A 13,398-nucleotide genomic window follows, 5' to 3' on the forward strand; every position below is an offset into this window, starting at 1 on the left:
AGTTCATTATATATTTGAGGGATAGTTTGACTTCCCCATTCTGGCACTGGCTCTATAGTGAGTGCTAAGGAATGGACAGGCACTCAAGAGGCACTCCTGGGACAGGATTTGTTCACTATGCCAAACTTAATTTTTAATGGAGGAATTTGACTAGAAGGTATGATGCTTAGTGCTTTACCTCCCACAATTCCCAGGAGTTATTACTCCACTGTTATTGCTTAAAAGAAAGAAAAAATGTGACTAAGAAACAGAAAGAAATGCATTTTCTGTTTTGTTTCCTTTTTTTTCTAGTGCAAAACACTAGAGGTAAGAATTTCATTCCTGTAGCAACAGCTCTCACAAAGGCTTCTATTTCTGTTAGTTCTTATATTTGTAAAAATGTACCTGCAGTAGCAGCTGGGTGTTTTCAGTCCTTGATCAGCTACCTGGTTAAATCGATTCTGCTGCTTGTTCAGCTTAATCCAGAGTAAAATGCATGGTATGAGGCAGGCAGCATACTTCAGTTCTAACACAAAGCAGAGCAATCCACACTGCATTTTAGTTACTATCATAAAAACTAGGTTATGACAGAAATTATACCTGACAAATATTCTCTGGAGCAACACACAAAAATCTTCAAAGTTACCCAACAACAAAAAAACATGTTCTGACTTTGTATAATAGCATAGTTCACTAACATTTTAAAGAAAGACTTCTAATTTTTTTAACTTTAACTTCTTCCATCTTAACCTTTCAGCAACAGTTTTCTATACAAGGCAAAAAAAGAATTCCATAAACTGGACATAACAGAATATTAAGGGAAGGTGAATGAAGCTATAACAACTTTAGCACATGAGCCTTCCATCAGAAATTCATGCAAAAAAGGCAAATTATGCAAATGGTTCTATTTGAGAAAATAAAACAAGTTAGACCCAATTGCCTTCCCGTGCAAAAAAATAAAAAATTTTCAAAATTACTGTTGTGAGAAATTAATTTCAGATAGAAAAGGAAGTTTACCTACATACTCTGAAATAAAGGTAGAAACAGAATGAATCTCATCTACAGCTGTAGTCAGCTCAGTTTAATTTTTCATCAGTCATTAAAAATACCATTTAAAAAGAACTCATCCCTTTTAAACAGGTTAATAAAAAAATTAAGCTTAGTGGGAAGTTCAGCATGGTTCATTGTACTCAAAAATACAATGTTTCATGTTTTATATAATAGCTTTATTATCAAATGGCAAGAGACATTTAGTAATGACGTCATGCAGGTATCACAAATTCTAAAAGCTGAACAGGTCACCTAACAGCTTAAAATCCCTTGCAATTAAAAAACAAAGCTACATCTTCCCGATTTCCCAGTTTGTTTCATGGCAGCCACTGTTCTACGGTCAAAGTGTTATGGCTATCTCTTGGATCACTTGCTGGATTCCCTAAAGGAAAGAATGGGCTAGTACAGTGTTCCACAGCACAGTGCTTTTTTGCCTTTTTTCACAAGGCCTTCCTTGCTCTTCACAACCCTCAGAAGTAGTCCTCATGGGGTAGGAAACCGCCTGAGGCCGTTGGCAGCTGAAGATAAACACAGAAGGGACAGGTTAAAAAAAAAGGCTAACATTTTGCAAAAGGAAAGACCCTTATTTTCAACATTTCTAAGGTCTTAAGGCTTTTAGCCACTGTGATGGGAACCCAGCCTATGGCTGAAACACAACAGGTTTTTCAGTAACATAGCCTGATCCCATCTACACAGTGAAATGTAACTCAGTGAAAATGTCAAGCAATAGCATGATTCACATTAAATTGAAACACACTTCAGTTCCTTCTTTAGTGTCAACACATTGGCTTTATACAGCATAGAAGGGATTTTACAACAGCATCTGTTATTGACCAGAAATTAAGACAAATTTTGAGAAAAGTCACTGGATAAAAAGTAGTAGGTAATTTATTCTGAGAGTTTACCTGCATGAAAACTTAACTATGCAGAAAAGTAGGCTGTAAATCTACAGCAACTTCACACTCAATAGTCCAGGGGACACTCGCCCACAACAGCTAAATTCACACTCAAATTTCCTATGGAACAAATCCCCTGGGTAGATGGCCTCTGAGATTAGAACTGCAGCAATAAAAATAATCACTGTTCAGTTTTAAATGCCAATAAAGTACACTTTTAGAGTAAATTCTAAACAACAAAATTGCTGAAGTTAAATGATCTTACAATAAACTTGCAAACAGAAGTGATATGAACTCCTTTATCTACCTAGCAAAAAATACCACTTACTGTGCAGCCCGGATTTAAATAAAAGACAAGTGGTGGATCAATAATATTTACTATATATTTACATATAATACTGTGATGAAATGAAGGAGTCCATTAACATTATGTTACAAAATGAACAAAACCCTTTAAAGGTACCAGTACCTTTCACATTATCACATTTATGGAACTGTTCTCTTACATCTCAATGATCTATCATATGATGAGTTAACATGAGGATACAGAGAAATAAACCCTTGAATTGGAACATACACAAATGTGTCAACTCCCATTTCAGCAAGATACTTCAGGGGAACCAACTTAAAACATATAAGCAGCACTGGTTTCAGTAGGATAAAACTTAAATGCACACCCCAGTTCCTTGCTGATCAGGGCCTCATTTTATGGGATTCCACTGACAACACAACAAACTACAACAGTTATAAGCATACAAGGGGAGGTATCATATACCTTATTGAGTGAATATATATATTTCTACTTAAAGGTGAATCATAGCTGATTGCCCATTGCCAGTTACTGACTTAACAGACAATGGAATCATCCTTTCGATTTTATATACACTGACACAAGAGCCTTCTGTTACGTGATGCTTTGAACATTATTTGGAATCAGCTCTTTAATAAAGAACTGCACCAATTTGTGTACCTAAAATTTCTTCTAGCTAATCGAGCTGCAATGGAAAATTTTATATTCTTTATATATTGCTTGAGAAATGGTAATATTACACTGCTTAAAGTTAAAAATTTCTAAATCACTTGAGAACTGAAAGTTTTATATAATCATATGATCATTTTCTTAAATTTTTTCTTAAATTGCCAGGATAAATCTATGCAAGCAAAATATTGGCAAAATAATCAACATTAAAAAATTAAAATTAGAACTTCAAAATCATCAGCCAGCCACGATAAAAATTCTAACCTGCTCTCTCCCTTCTAATATCCTCTCCCAGAATAAAACTTTACTGAGGACAAGAGGGAATGATGTGACACTTCACCTTTGTTAATCCAGTTAGTAAAGCAGATGTAGGTTCAAGTATTTAAATCCACACAGCACTAATAAATAGAAGTAAACAATCAGGATAAGAATATCATTGTAGTTAAAGTACTGAAAAAAAAAAACCTTTGTTTGAGTGAGCACCGTTATTATATTATGCTATTATTTTGGAACTCCCAAAGGCAAAAAAAGAAGAGAAATTTTGTTGATGAGAAATGTACTCAGACCGAATCACATGCAAGCCTACAGAGAATGTTACAAAACTGGACTGAATAATTAAGGGCTTTTTCCTGCAAGTTTTTGAAAGCATTATATGTAGTTTATGTCTACATTACTATTTTTGCTCTGCATGTAATCAGAGCAAAATGTTACATCTGTGTTTCCACTTCCCTCATCCTGAGGGCCATCCCCACCCCCACCCCCCGCCCACCAAAGTTAAAGAGATGGTTTGGTTACAAAACTATATGCAGTACATTTCGGAACACAGTTCCTTCTATTTTAGGCCACATGTTCATTTAAAGACATTCTTATCAATCACAAGCCTCCCCTTTAATTGCTTAAGATCCAATAGAAAAGCAAATATACAAATATCAGAAGTGCTGATCCTGAGATGAAGTATGGGAAATTCTGGTCCGGTTTGATCCTTATTCAAACTTCTGTTTCAATTTCTTCTGGAAGACAGCTGGTAGGATGGAGAGGATGGCTAGAATCATGAGAACAAAAACAGAGTTCCAGGAAACAGCTTCCCCTGCTGTTGTAAGTTGGTACAGCGTTGTTCCTGCCTTAATGGCTACAAAGGATGGTGGTGCCACACCTGGAGTGGAGAATTAGAAGGGTAGGAGGGCAAAGGAAAAAAAAACAGCTTATTAGGGTGAAAAAAAGGGAAAAAAAAAATCATAGATTAGTCATCCAACTTCTAACACCAAAAATTTCAGACTTTGTTGCCTTGTACTTTTTTTTTTAAAGAGGGGTGTAAATATAAAATTCAAAGACAAAAAAAATTATCAAAGAACTGTTTATATGCCATTTTAAATATTTTTAACACCAACTCAAACACAGAAGACTAAGAAATTAATCTCTACTCTTTAGCTCTGCAGATTTCAAGTTGTCTCTCTACAAACAGATTTAAGTTTATAAAGGAAAGATACAGGTTGTTTCCTAAGCAGATTAGAAAGTATTTGCAAAAATATGCCCATTACAAAACTGAAGTGTTTAGCACTACATTAGTTAAATTATGAATTCACTCCTAGGAAGATATATTATGATGAACAAAATTGAGTGGGAAGGGGAGAAACAATCCTTCAGCTCAAAGTCACATACATCCTCACACAATTATGCTGAGCTGAAAATAGGAGCTTATGTAAGTTCACAGAAGTATTATAGTCATGGAGTGGAACAAAAAGTTACTAAGAAAGTGTTCATATAATGTATGTTTCCTTAAGCAAGTAATTAGCCTGGCCTCATTACCTCTCATCCAGTAGATCAGATAGTCCTGACTACTAAAATCTTTTGATGCTATAAGCTCCACACATCGAAAATACAATATTCTTGTGTAATCTTTAAACTGTCCAGTAGGTGGTGATCTCTGCTGAACAACGCATACAGAGAGACACTAATAACAACCCTTCTGGCTACCCCCAAACTGCAGTTCACTAACCAGAATTCTTACCTAGAAAAGTGCCAATGAAAAAAACTTTCAATGGCACATTAATTACAGGAGATGTTATATTGATAAACCAATTGGGAAGAAAAGGTGTTATTCTCAAAAATATTATGTAGTTAATGAGGTGTTCTCTGTGTCGTTCAACCTGCCAAAACAAAACAAACAAACAAAAAAATCAGTAAAAAATCCCTGCCTTGAAAATATACAATGATTTTACTACTAGAGGTTTGTTGGGGGGGGTGGGGGTGGGGAGGGAGGTGGAGGGTGTATCTTTTGCAGAAATTTACAAGTTGCAAACATAAAAATCAGTTAAACAATGAGTGACCAGGAAGAGTCATCAGTGAATCACCTGTCAAATAGTACTGAAGGTAGTCTGGAAATACCAGTCTGTGGTAGGAGCATGGTGATGATGTGTCTGAATCGGCCAACTTAAACAGCAAACAAGCAATTCAGCACAGCAACAGGCCTAAGTAGCTTTAGCACAGCAACCTCTGCTTGTCTAACTGTAGCCCAATCAACACTGCCAGCTTATCATCCTCGCCCTAAAGCTTTTGCAGGAACTAGCAATGAAGTTTGTTCCTCAGCCCGTTCTGGCTCATCAGGTGGCTGCTGCCATCACCGCTGCAAAACCTATCTACCCATTCATTAGAACACCTAGCATCAACGTTTACCCAGGAGCAACCACAATAGCCCCAACTTTATTTACAGTCCTAATTATATTCTCAAGTCTAGCCCAGCTCCTTACACTAGTACTACAAAGTCTCTTCTTCCAGCCTGATATTAGCACATCAGCCCTTTCAAACAAGAACTGCAACCCCAAACAGAGCTGTAAGCATAGCAAAGCATCTGCCATTTCTGGCCTATCCTGGCAGACCTTCACTAAGCCTAAGCCTAAACATGGTCATCTGGCCCCAGTTGAAACCAAACCTGGTCTGACTGCAATTCCATCTAAAACTTCATGTAGCAACTCCCCCCAGCCACAGTCCTGTTTTTTCCCCCCCAACTTTACTTCAACTGCAACACTAAAGTCAGTAGTCCTGCTATTGTTCAGTAATACCATTGGGGGGGGGAGGGGAGGGGGGGGGGGGAGTTAATCTCAATGAAGGACAAGTATTTAAACATTGATTAATCCTGTATATAAAATGTCTTAGCCCTCAAAATGCAAGCATGATACAGTCCAATTAACCTGGAAACAGTGAGATATGAGCTGCACATGCCATTACATAATTTTAAAGCACGTATCCAGTTCTGCTAATGGAAATAGTAACCATTTGCCACTCAGAATAGCCTCAAGATTATACTGCAATGTTAAGATTTACTTGGATTGAGAGTCAAAATACTACTATGTTATTTAATAACGTCACTTGCGCAGGACAGCTCCACATCTTACCTAATGAGGAACAAATTTAAAGTATTTTTGCGATTCAAAAATCTTGAGCAGAATACATAGTTAGTTGTGCTTCATAATTGCCAGAAAAAGAAATCTGTTTGAACATGTTTCAGAGTATCAGAGTATCAAAGCAAGAGACATGAGGTCAAAGAGTAATCACACTATGATTTTGTATTGCAAAAATCTTGAACTTCATCTGAGAATTAACACTTCCTGAAACTAATGTTACCAGACACTGTAAGAGAAAGTTTCTAAATGCTCCAACTACAATAACATCTTCAGATTAAGGTTTTGCAATCAGATATACTGTTATGGGTTTTCCTCCCCTATAAAAAACACAAACCCCGCCTTCATTAGTTTTGATGCGTAGAGAGCTATTATTTCAAATTGAAACTGGAGAGGTTTCCCATTGACATTGGCTAAACCAGGGGGGGATTATCAGTTGCAAACTCTTCATAGGTAAAAACAGCTTCCTCCCCAAAAATACTATAAAACCGCGAATACCCCCCCACTGTCTAAAGACACTCAGAGAAAGTAATTACACAGTATCAAAAAGGAGTCAGAATCCTTTGTTTGTAACTAGATACATGAGCACAAGACCCCCTGGTTTTCCATGCTATTCCACTATACATTTTCTATCATAAATTTCAGCATCTCTAGAAACCTTACCTGTTCTGACCATTTTACTGCTTTTTCTGTTAAATATCTGTACACAACAGGACGTCCCACTAGGTATGAAAGCATATAGCAGAATGAAGCTCCAAGTCCTGAGCACTAAAAAAAAAAACCAAAAAGACAAAAAAAAACCAAAAAAACAAACAAATGAGCAGAAACTCTACTTCATCTTAGCCTTATATCCCTATTAACTACTCTGGCTAGAAAGAGCCTGCTTCTGTGTGGCCCTCTATTGAGGCTGAAGGGCTCTCCTTCAGCAGTATGTACACACTCCCTAAAAATGTTGTTGACCCAAGACAGTTCCTTTATTTCCAAGGCATTTAGATCAATCTTAACATGCAAAGTAGACAATGTTGATTATTTATCAGTTAATATTGAGTGTTTCTGCAGTTTTAAGATTTTGAACAGTGAAAGCTTTGCAAATAAGGAGCACAATGCAAATAAGGCTCATTGTTGTTTATAGAAGGTGCAGTCACATTTTTTGAAGCTTGTCAATAACATACATTTAATATCTTAAATTAAGCTTCTTGGGTATTTAAGGCATTTAAAAACAGATGTGTTTTGCAGTGCAATAATAAAAATACAGTAATCATGTTCTAAAATTACAGTCAGGTTCTGGTGGATGCTAGCCAAATTTAAAGTAAAGGAAACTGTGGCTGATTCACACTCAGGTGCCTCTTATTAAGAAAACTTGGAGAAACTGTTTAGTCTTTTGAATCATCACCAAATGCTACAGTGAATTTTGTGGATAATACCATTCTCACAACAGAGCTGAATGACAACTCATTCATTCCTCAGAAACTAAAGTATACCCCTACTTCACTCAGACGCTGATCATTTCAAACCGGAAGCTGTTCAGATGCTTCACTATATTCCAAACAGTTTGTGAGGGGATATATTTCTATCTATTTTCCATACTTACCAGACAAACAAGAAACAAGGCCAGTGGGAAGGGGTAAAGAAACCCTGACAGGATACTGAGAAATATAGACCCAGGAATAGCAAACGTTTGCAAGCTGGATGCATCTTAGTTAAGAAAAAGAAACATTTTTTAAAAGCTACCCAATTCTGAATTTTATAAGCAGTCAGGATACATACTACAATTTGTAAAAGCATAAATATAAATAGGCATATCCTCTAAAGATCCTTACTTCAAAATACATTTGCAAAGTAGCACAAGAAGCCCAAGCACAGAGAAACAAGGGGTAGATTCATCATTACACATGGAAAAATAAGTCACTAAATAAAAGCTGTACTACATTTTTCTCTTTATCTGTGCTACAATTGACACTGGGGATTTATTGTGACATTACAGGAAATACATACTTCTGCTTTTACATTGTTGACTACAGATACACAGATCTCAGGTATTGCCTCTGAAAAGCTCACAGAACTCTCCAATCCCATACCTACTATGAGTTTCATGGAAGACTGACAGGTATGAAGGCAATTACGACTTCCTCACAAATAGGCATGCTGCATTCGCTAGATAACGAGGATACACAATCACTAATTTCAGAATTTTTCAAAAAGGCAAAAATTAAGTTTCTGCAGCATAAGCAAACACACTGCTGAGCTTAAGGCTTGCTAGGCATACTTCAGACTATGATGTATTGCCCACTTTGGACAGAAATCTTATAAAGCAAAAAAAAAAAAAAACCAAAACTGCACACTGTTTTATCTGAGTTGAATTGACTGAAGTATCAAAAAGCCAACTAATCTTCCTTTATATTAAGTCCATTACAATCAGTACAGCTTTTTTTCTAAGCAAGTGTCAAGGTTCTGAGATAACTAACATACTTGTCAACTGATCACAGTCTATTGCTGACACAGTAAGTGTCGTCACATCAGCTGACACAGTAGTTCAATAAACAGCCAATTCTGTTCTACTACTTATTAATATATAAACTCTAACATTTAATTTTCTTCATAAATCTATTCTTTGTGAACTACACTTAAAAAGAATGAGCTAGAGGATAATTACTAACAGCACATTCAGCACTGATTTTTCTCCAAGTTATGAAAGCCTCCTGCATTAAACTATGAAACAGACCTCTTATACAGCTTTTTAAAGCTATTAACCTTTAGTTAAGTGTTCTAGTTAAGAGTGTGTTTAATGATTAATTAATATATTCAGCACTCAGGAAAAAAGTTAACACAGAACACAGGTAGCCTTTGCGTCTCCCTAGACAGAAAGTACTTCAGAAATTTAGTGCTCTCAAAGGAAATAGAGATTTGTTTTTTGAATGTAGGCACTGCAGAGATGAAAGAAGGTTCAAAATGCTTTCCTTGAGAAATGCTGTAAAATATCCTGTAAATTACTCTTATATGGCACTTTTGAATGTTTCAAGGAAGAACAGTGCAGTAGTCTCAGTTTTTCTTGAGAACCAACAGCAATTTCTAACTGGCAATTCAGTTTGCAATTAAAAAAGTTAGCGTAACACTAAAATGAGACCAAGTCTATTACCAAAGCTAAAAATCTGGTCCATAACAGACACAGTCAAGGTGAGGCTGCATGCAAATCCCCAACAGCACTTACTACTATACATGCACACATCAATTTCCTTCTACTCAATCGTTTCTTACAGTCCAAAGAGCATACTGAAACACAGAAGAAATTTTTTTAGGTTCAAAGATTTTGGAATATTTGTGTCTATTTATAAACATACCTAGGTTATGTTAGCCTCCTTCACCCATGATCAAGAATTTATAAGTTTGTATTTTTCATTTCTTTTTCAGAGAAATATGACTACATCTAAACTACCTTTTATATCAAAAAAAGGATACAAAACATATGTGGCAAAATAAGCCACTAATACTTGAACATAAAATGTGTCCTTATATTTGGACAGGACTTTTCCCAAGGCCTTTGCATCATCCATATCTCTAGGAACCTTTATACATTCTCTTTCTTCTCTGGAGAAAAAAAAAAAAGCCAGAATGGTGGTAAATATAATCAAACAGCATAGTAAAATTATTTACTGAATATAGATCATTAGATACACCACACCACTAAACTACAACCTCAGCAAACAAACTATGATCATTGTTGTGATAATGTTCTCAGATGAACACTTAATATTTACAGTGTTTTGTATTAGAAAATCCTCAATTTTAGGTACTTGCAAACCATATTTTTTTATTCATTACAATAACCTGCTTCATTTCTAGGATTATTTTTTCTTCTTACCAAGTACCGATCAGAAAGAAATAATTACTCAAACCAAACCTTGGCAACTGAACAGCGGTCAACATTTCAGCCAAAAACAACTGTAACTGCCTCAACACTAGGGTCATAACATTTGAAGTGCAACAAGAGCAGCAGAGCTTTACCTCACAAACAAACAAAGCTTTAAGAGCAAAATCTCATGTCACACCTTAATCTGGTGCAACCCTGGGCAGCATAGTTGAGTGTCCTCTCTTCCTCTGTATCAGACTTAGTGATTGGACTGTTGCAAACTGAACTTGTTGAGCAACTTAATCAGACAGAAAATTAACTACTAAAAGAAAGAAAGAAAGTTGTCAGACAAGCAGGCTTCCATCTTGTCAAACTATCTACCTTCCCAACACGAGTACTAGATGCAACAAAAAGGAGGAAAAGGGAACATGAAGCTTAGATATGAAGGAAGAAGGATGCCACCTTTTGATAACAGCCTCCAGTTGTACCAGTGCACAAGGCATTTTAAAATAAACCTAGCCCTAACCAAGCATGTTCTGGCACTCAACCGAAGAAGGTTAAGAACATAGTAAGTTATCCTTGCTAATGTGACAGGGGATAACTTTTCAAAACATAGTATCTCAACTGTGCAACAGAAACCCTAGGTCAAGTACAACTCTGTTTACACAGATCCTACCAGTTAGTATTTCAATATTAAGCTTTGGGTCTTGACATTCTAGGTTATAAACTCAAATTCCCTTTCAAAATAATAAGGTTATGTCTATAATTAACTCATGTCAGTTTAAAAATCACTTAACCCCACGCAGGCTCCTCTACAATTTTATACTGAATGAAAAGCAAACAAATTAATCTTTCCTGACATACTTACTCACTAAGTTGTGGGAAATTTTTATATACTAGGAACATAAGGAAAGCAGCTGATAAGAAGATGGACACTAAAATAAGAAGTGACGTCCGAGCTGATCCACCTTCTGCCTGAGCTTTCCCTGAAATTAAACAAAAACAAAGTTAAATAACCAAAACAACAACAAAAAGAAAACCCTCACATCTTATAACAGATTTCAAACTTATACTTTAAGGAAATGTTAAGTGAACATTTCTCTGTGAACATAATCTTCCCACCAATGCTTTCAATAACATATACAACACATTGCTCACGTTCCCTGAAAGCTATCAAACAAATAGGCTGAGGTTCTTACACTGGCAAACATCCTACAGAAGTCAACTTCTATGATCTGTAATATTTTAAGCCTCAATTAATAAAAAATTTGTAAAGAGAAAAAAAGAGCAAAACAAAGCAAGTCATACATATTTTTTCCTTTTTGACAGAAATCTTCTGCCAGTCTAATTAACTAGAGATTTAACTCAAAGTTAAAACTTCAGTATGTACAATGCAACTTTGAAACATGCTCGTTAACAAGATTTTTTTCTTTTTTCTCCTAAGAAAGAACACCAGGCACAGCCACCAGCCAGTTAGGTGAGACACACTCATCAGGAGAAAACACATGTAAACACACACACACAAGGCTGAGATATGAAGATTACAGTTCTCAGACTTGGGATTACACGTATTTTACACTCATATAAAAAGACTTCTCTTGGATACATCCATGTAAGTTTTTATTAGCCTTTAAAGTCTTGTGTAAAGGATGTAATGGGAATATAACAAGTGACACACATTTTAGGTCTCTTCTGTACTTTAGATTTTTACCAATATGACTACATATGCAATACACTGATTAGCACAAGTACAGCTATACACACAAAGAATTTTAAACAGAAAAATAAACAGTAAGAAGTCTCTGCATCCACACTAGAGTGTGTATGCGTGGACATATCAAAACACTGCTAGGCTAGCACAGCTTTGCGGTGAGCATCAGCCTCCGTCACCTGAAGAACACAAAAAATGCCACGGCTGTATTTTCATTCATATGTGCTGGTGGCATGACTACAATGCCAACGCACAACATTCAACCGGGTCGCACTGCCACCTCACTGTTGTGAAACACAGCGAAAGGATGATGAAACCCACGGATGAAACAGAGCCGACTGGACGAGCTGGCAATTTTACTCGCTTTAATGTTTTTCACTTTGAGGTCAGGGTGATCCCACAGGTGTGCTCTGGCTCTGCTAAGGCCGAAGGCAGCATCCCCATAGCAGTCACAAGCACGAATAACTCACCCGTGGTTATTTTAATAACATCTTCTTCAGAGACGGACAGAAAATTAAAAAAAAAACAAAAACCAAAAACAACAACGGGGAAAAAAAACCTCAGAGGACGAAAAAAGAAAATACAGCGAACTGCACTTTCTGCCACTGCCCCTTTTTGCACTACAGCCGTACCGCCGGTGGAATAACACACACACACACACGAAACCCACGCGCGTTTCCTCATCACCGTGTGTGTGGGACGGGCTGCTGCTCCATTTCGTCCCCCGGCCCTGCCGCGGGTAGCGGCTGACAGGCCCCGCGAGACGGGAGCCCGCCTCACCGCCCCCCCCCCCCCCCCCGCCCCGCTGAGGCGGCCGCGCCGCCGCTCTCCCGCCCAACCGACCGCGCCGGTCGGTGGAGCGTTTTGAGGAAGAGGTCTCGCGCTCCCGCCGCCCCAACCCCCGGCACCTTCTAGAAGCTGCCGCTGGTGCCTGGCGCTCTCCGCCGCCGCTTGGCAAGGCCCGCGCTCCGCCGCCCTCCGCTGCGCCATGACTTCGCGTTCCCCCGGGGCCCGCCGGCCGGCGAATCGGGGTCAAGGCAGGCCTCGCCGGCACCGAGGACGGCGGGAAGGAGGCGGGACCGGCCGCTCCTCCTCTCCTCTCCTCTCCTCTCCTCACCCCACCGGGTCGCGGTCGCGCTCCCGCCCCCGCCGCCGCACAACGCATGCGCTGCTGCGGCGTGCCGCTTTTCGGAGGGGCATTACGGGCTTGCGCTTCTGCGCCGTGGTATACGGGAGCACGTGTCGGGCTTCACGTCGTGAAATGCGGCGGTGGGTTAGTGACGGTAAATACGGTAACGCCTCCTCTCTCATACGGGACCGTCCGTATGGGGATGTACGGTAACGGGGAGTGCGCTCAATAGGGGTGAATACGGTGCGGGGCGCCCCCTCAGCGCGGCGGGGTGGTGGCGCCCCAGCCCGGCCTCCTCGGCCCCGGCTGGACGTAAAGGCCGATCGTGCCTGCGGGCAGCAGGATAAACCCGTCTGCGGGCCTGGTTAGCCCCGGTAACGGCGTGAGAGCGGCTTTACTTCTGTGAGCG

The 13,398-nt window shown here is 38.7% G+C and overlaps 1 protein-coding gene across 6 annotated transcripts; it reads right to left on the reverse strand.

Moving 5' to 3' along the window:
• Nucleotides 1–262: 262 nt before the first annotated feature.
• On the reverse strand, nucleotides 263–12,999 carry TMEM41B (transmembrane protein 41B). 6 transcript variants are annotated; one of them, XR_007508523.1, is made up of 8 exons: nucleotides 12,769–12,999; nucleotides 11,018–11,135; nucleotides 9,759–9,887; nucleotides 7,894–7,987; nucleotides 6,966–7,070; nucleotides 4,913–5,051; nucleotides 3,829–4,057; nucleotides 263–1,547 (listed from the first exon to the last, which is right to left on the reverse strand). XR_007508523.1 is itself a non-coding variant. In XM_049820453.1 (7 exons), exons 1-7 carry the CDS (start codon nucleotides 12,848–12,850, stop codon nucleotides 3,888–3,890), a joined length of 837 nt encoding a protein of 278 aa, XP_049676410.1. In that variant the 5' UTR covers nucleotides 12,851–12,998; the 3' UTR covers nucleotides 263–3,887. The 6 variants fall into 6 exon arrangements, 1 of the variants encoding a protein (XP_049676410.1); XR_007508521.1 differs by having other exon boundaries at nucleotides 263–2,088; XR_007508522.1 differs by having other exon boundaries at nucleotides 3,245–4,057; nucleotides 12,769–12,998.
• Between the last annotated feature and the right edge of the window lie 399 nt (nucleotides 13,000–13,398).

The sequence above is a fragment of the Accipiter gentilis genome, chromosome 17 (genome assembly GCF_929443795.1).
Source record: "Accipiter gentilis chromosome 17, bAccGen1.1, whole genome shotgun sequence".
NCBI classification, from domain to species: domain Eukaryota; kingdom Metazoa; phylum Chordata; class Aves; order Accipitriformes; family Accipitridae; genus Astur; species Astur gentilis.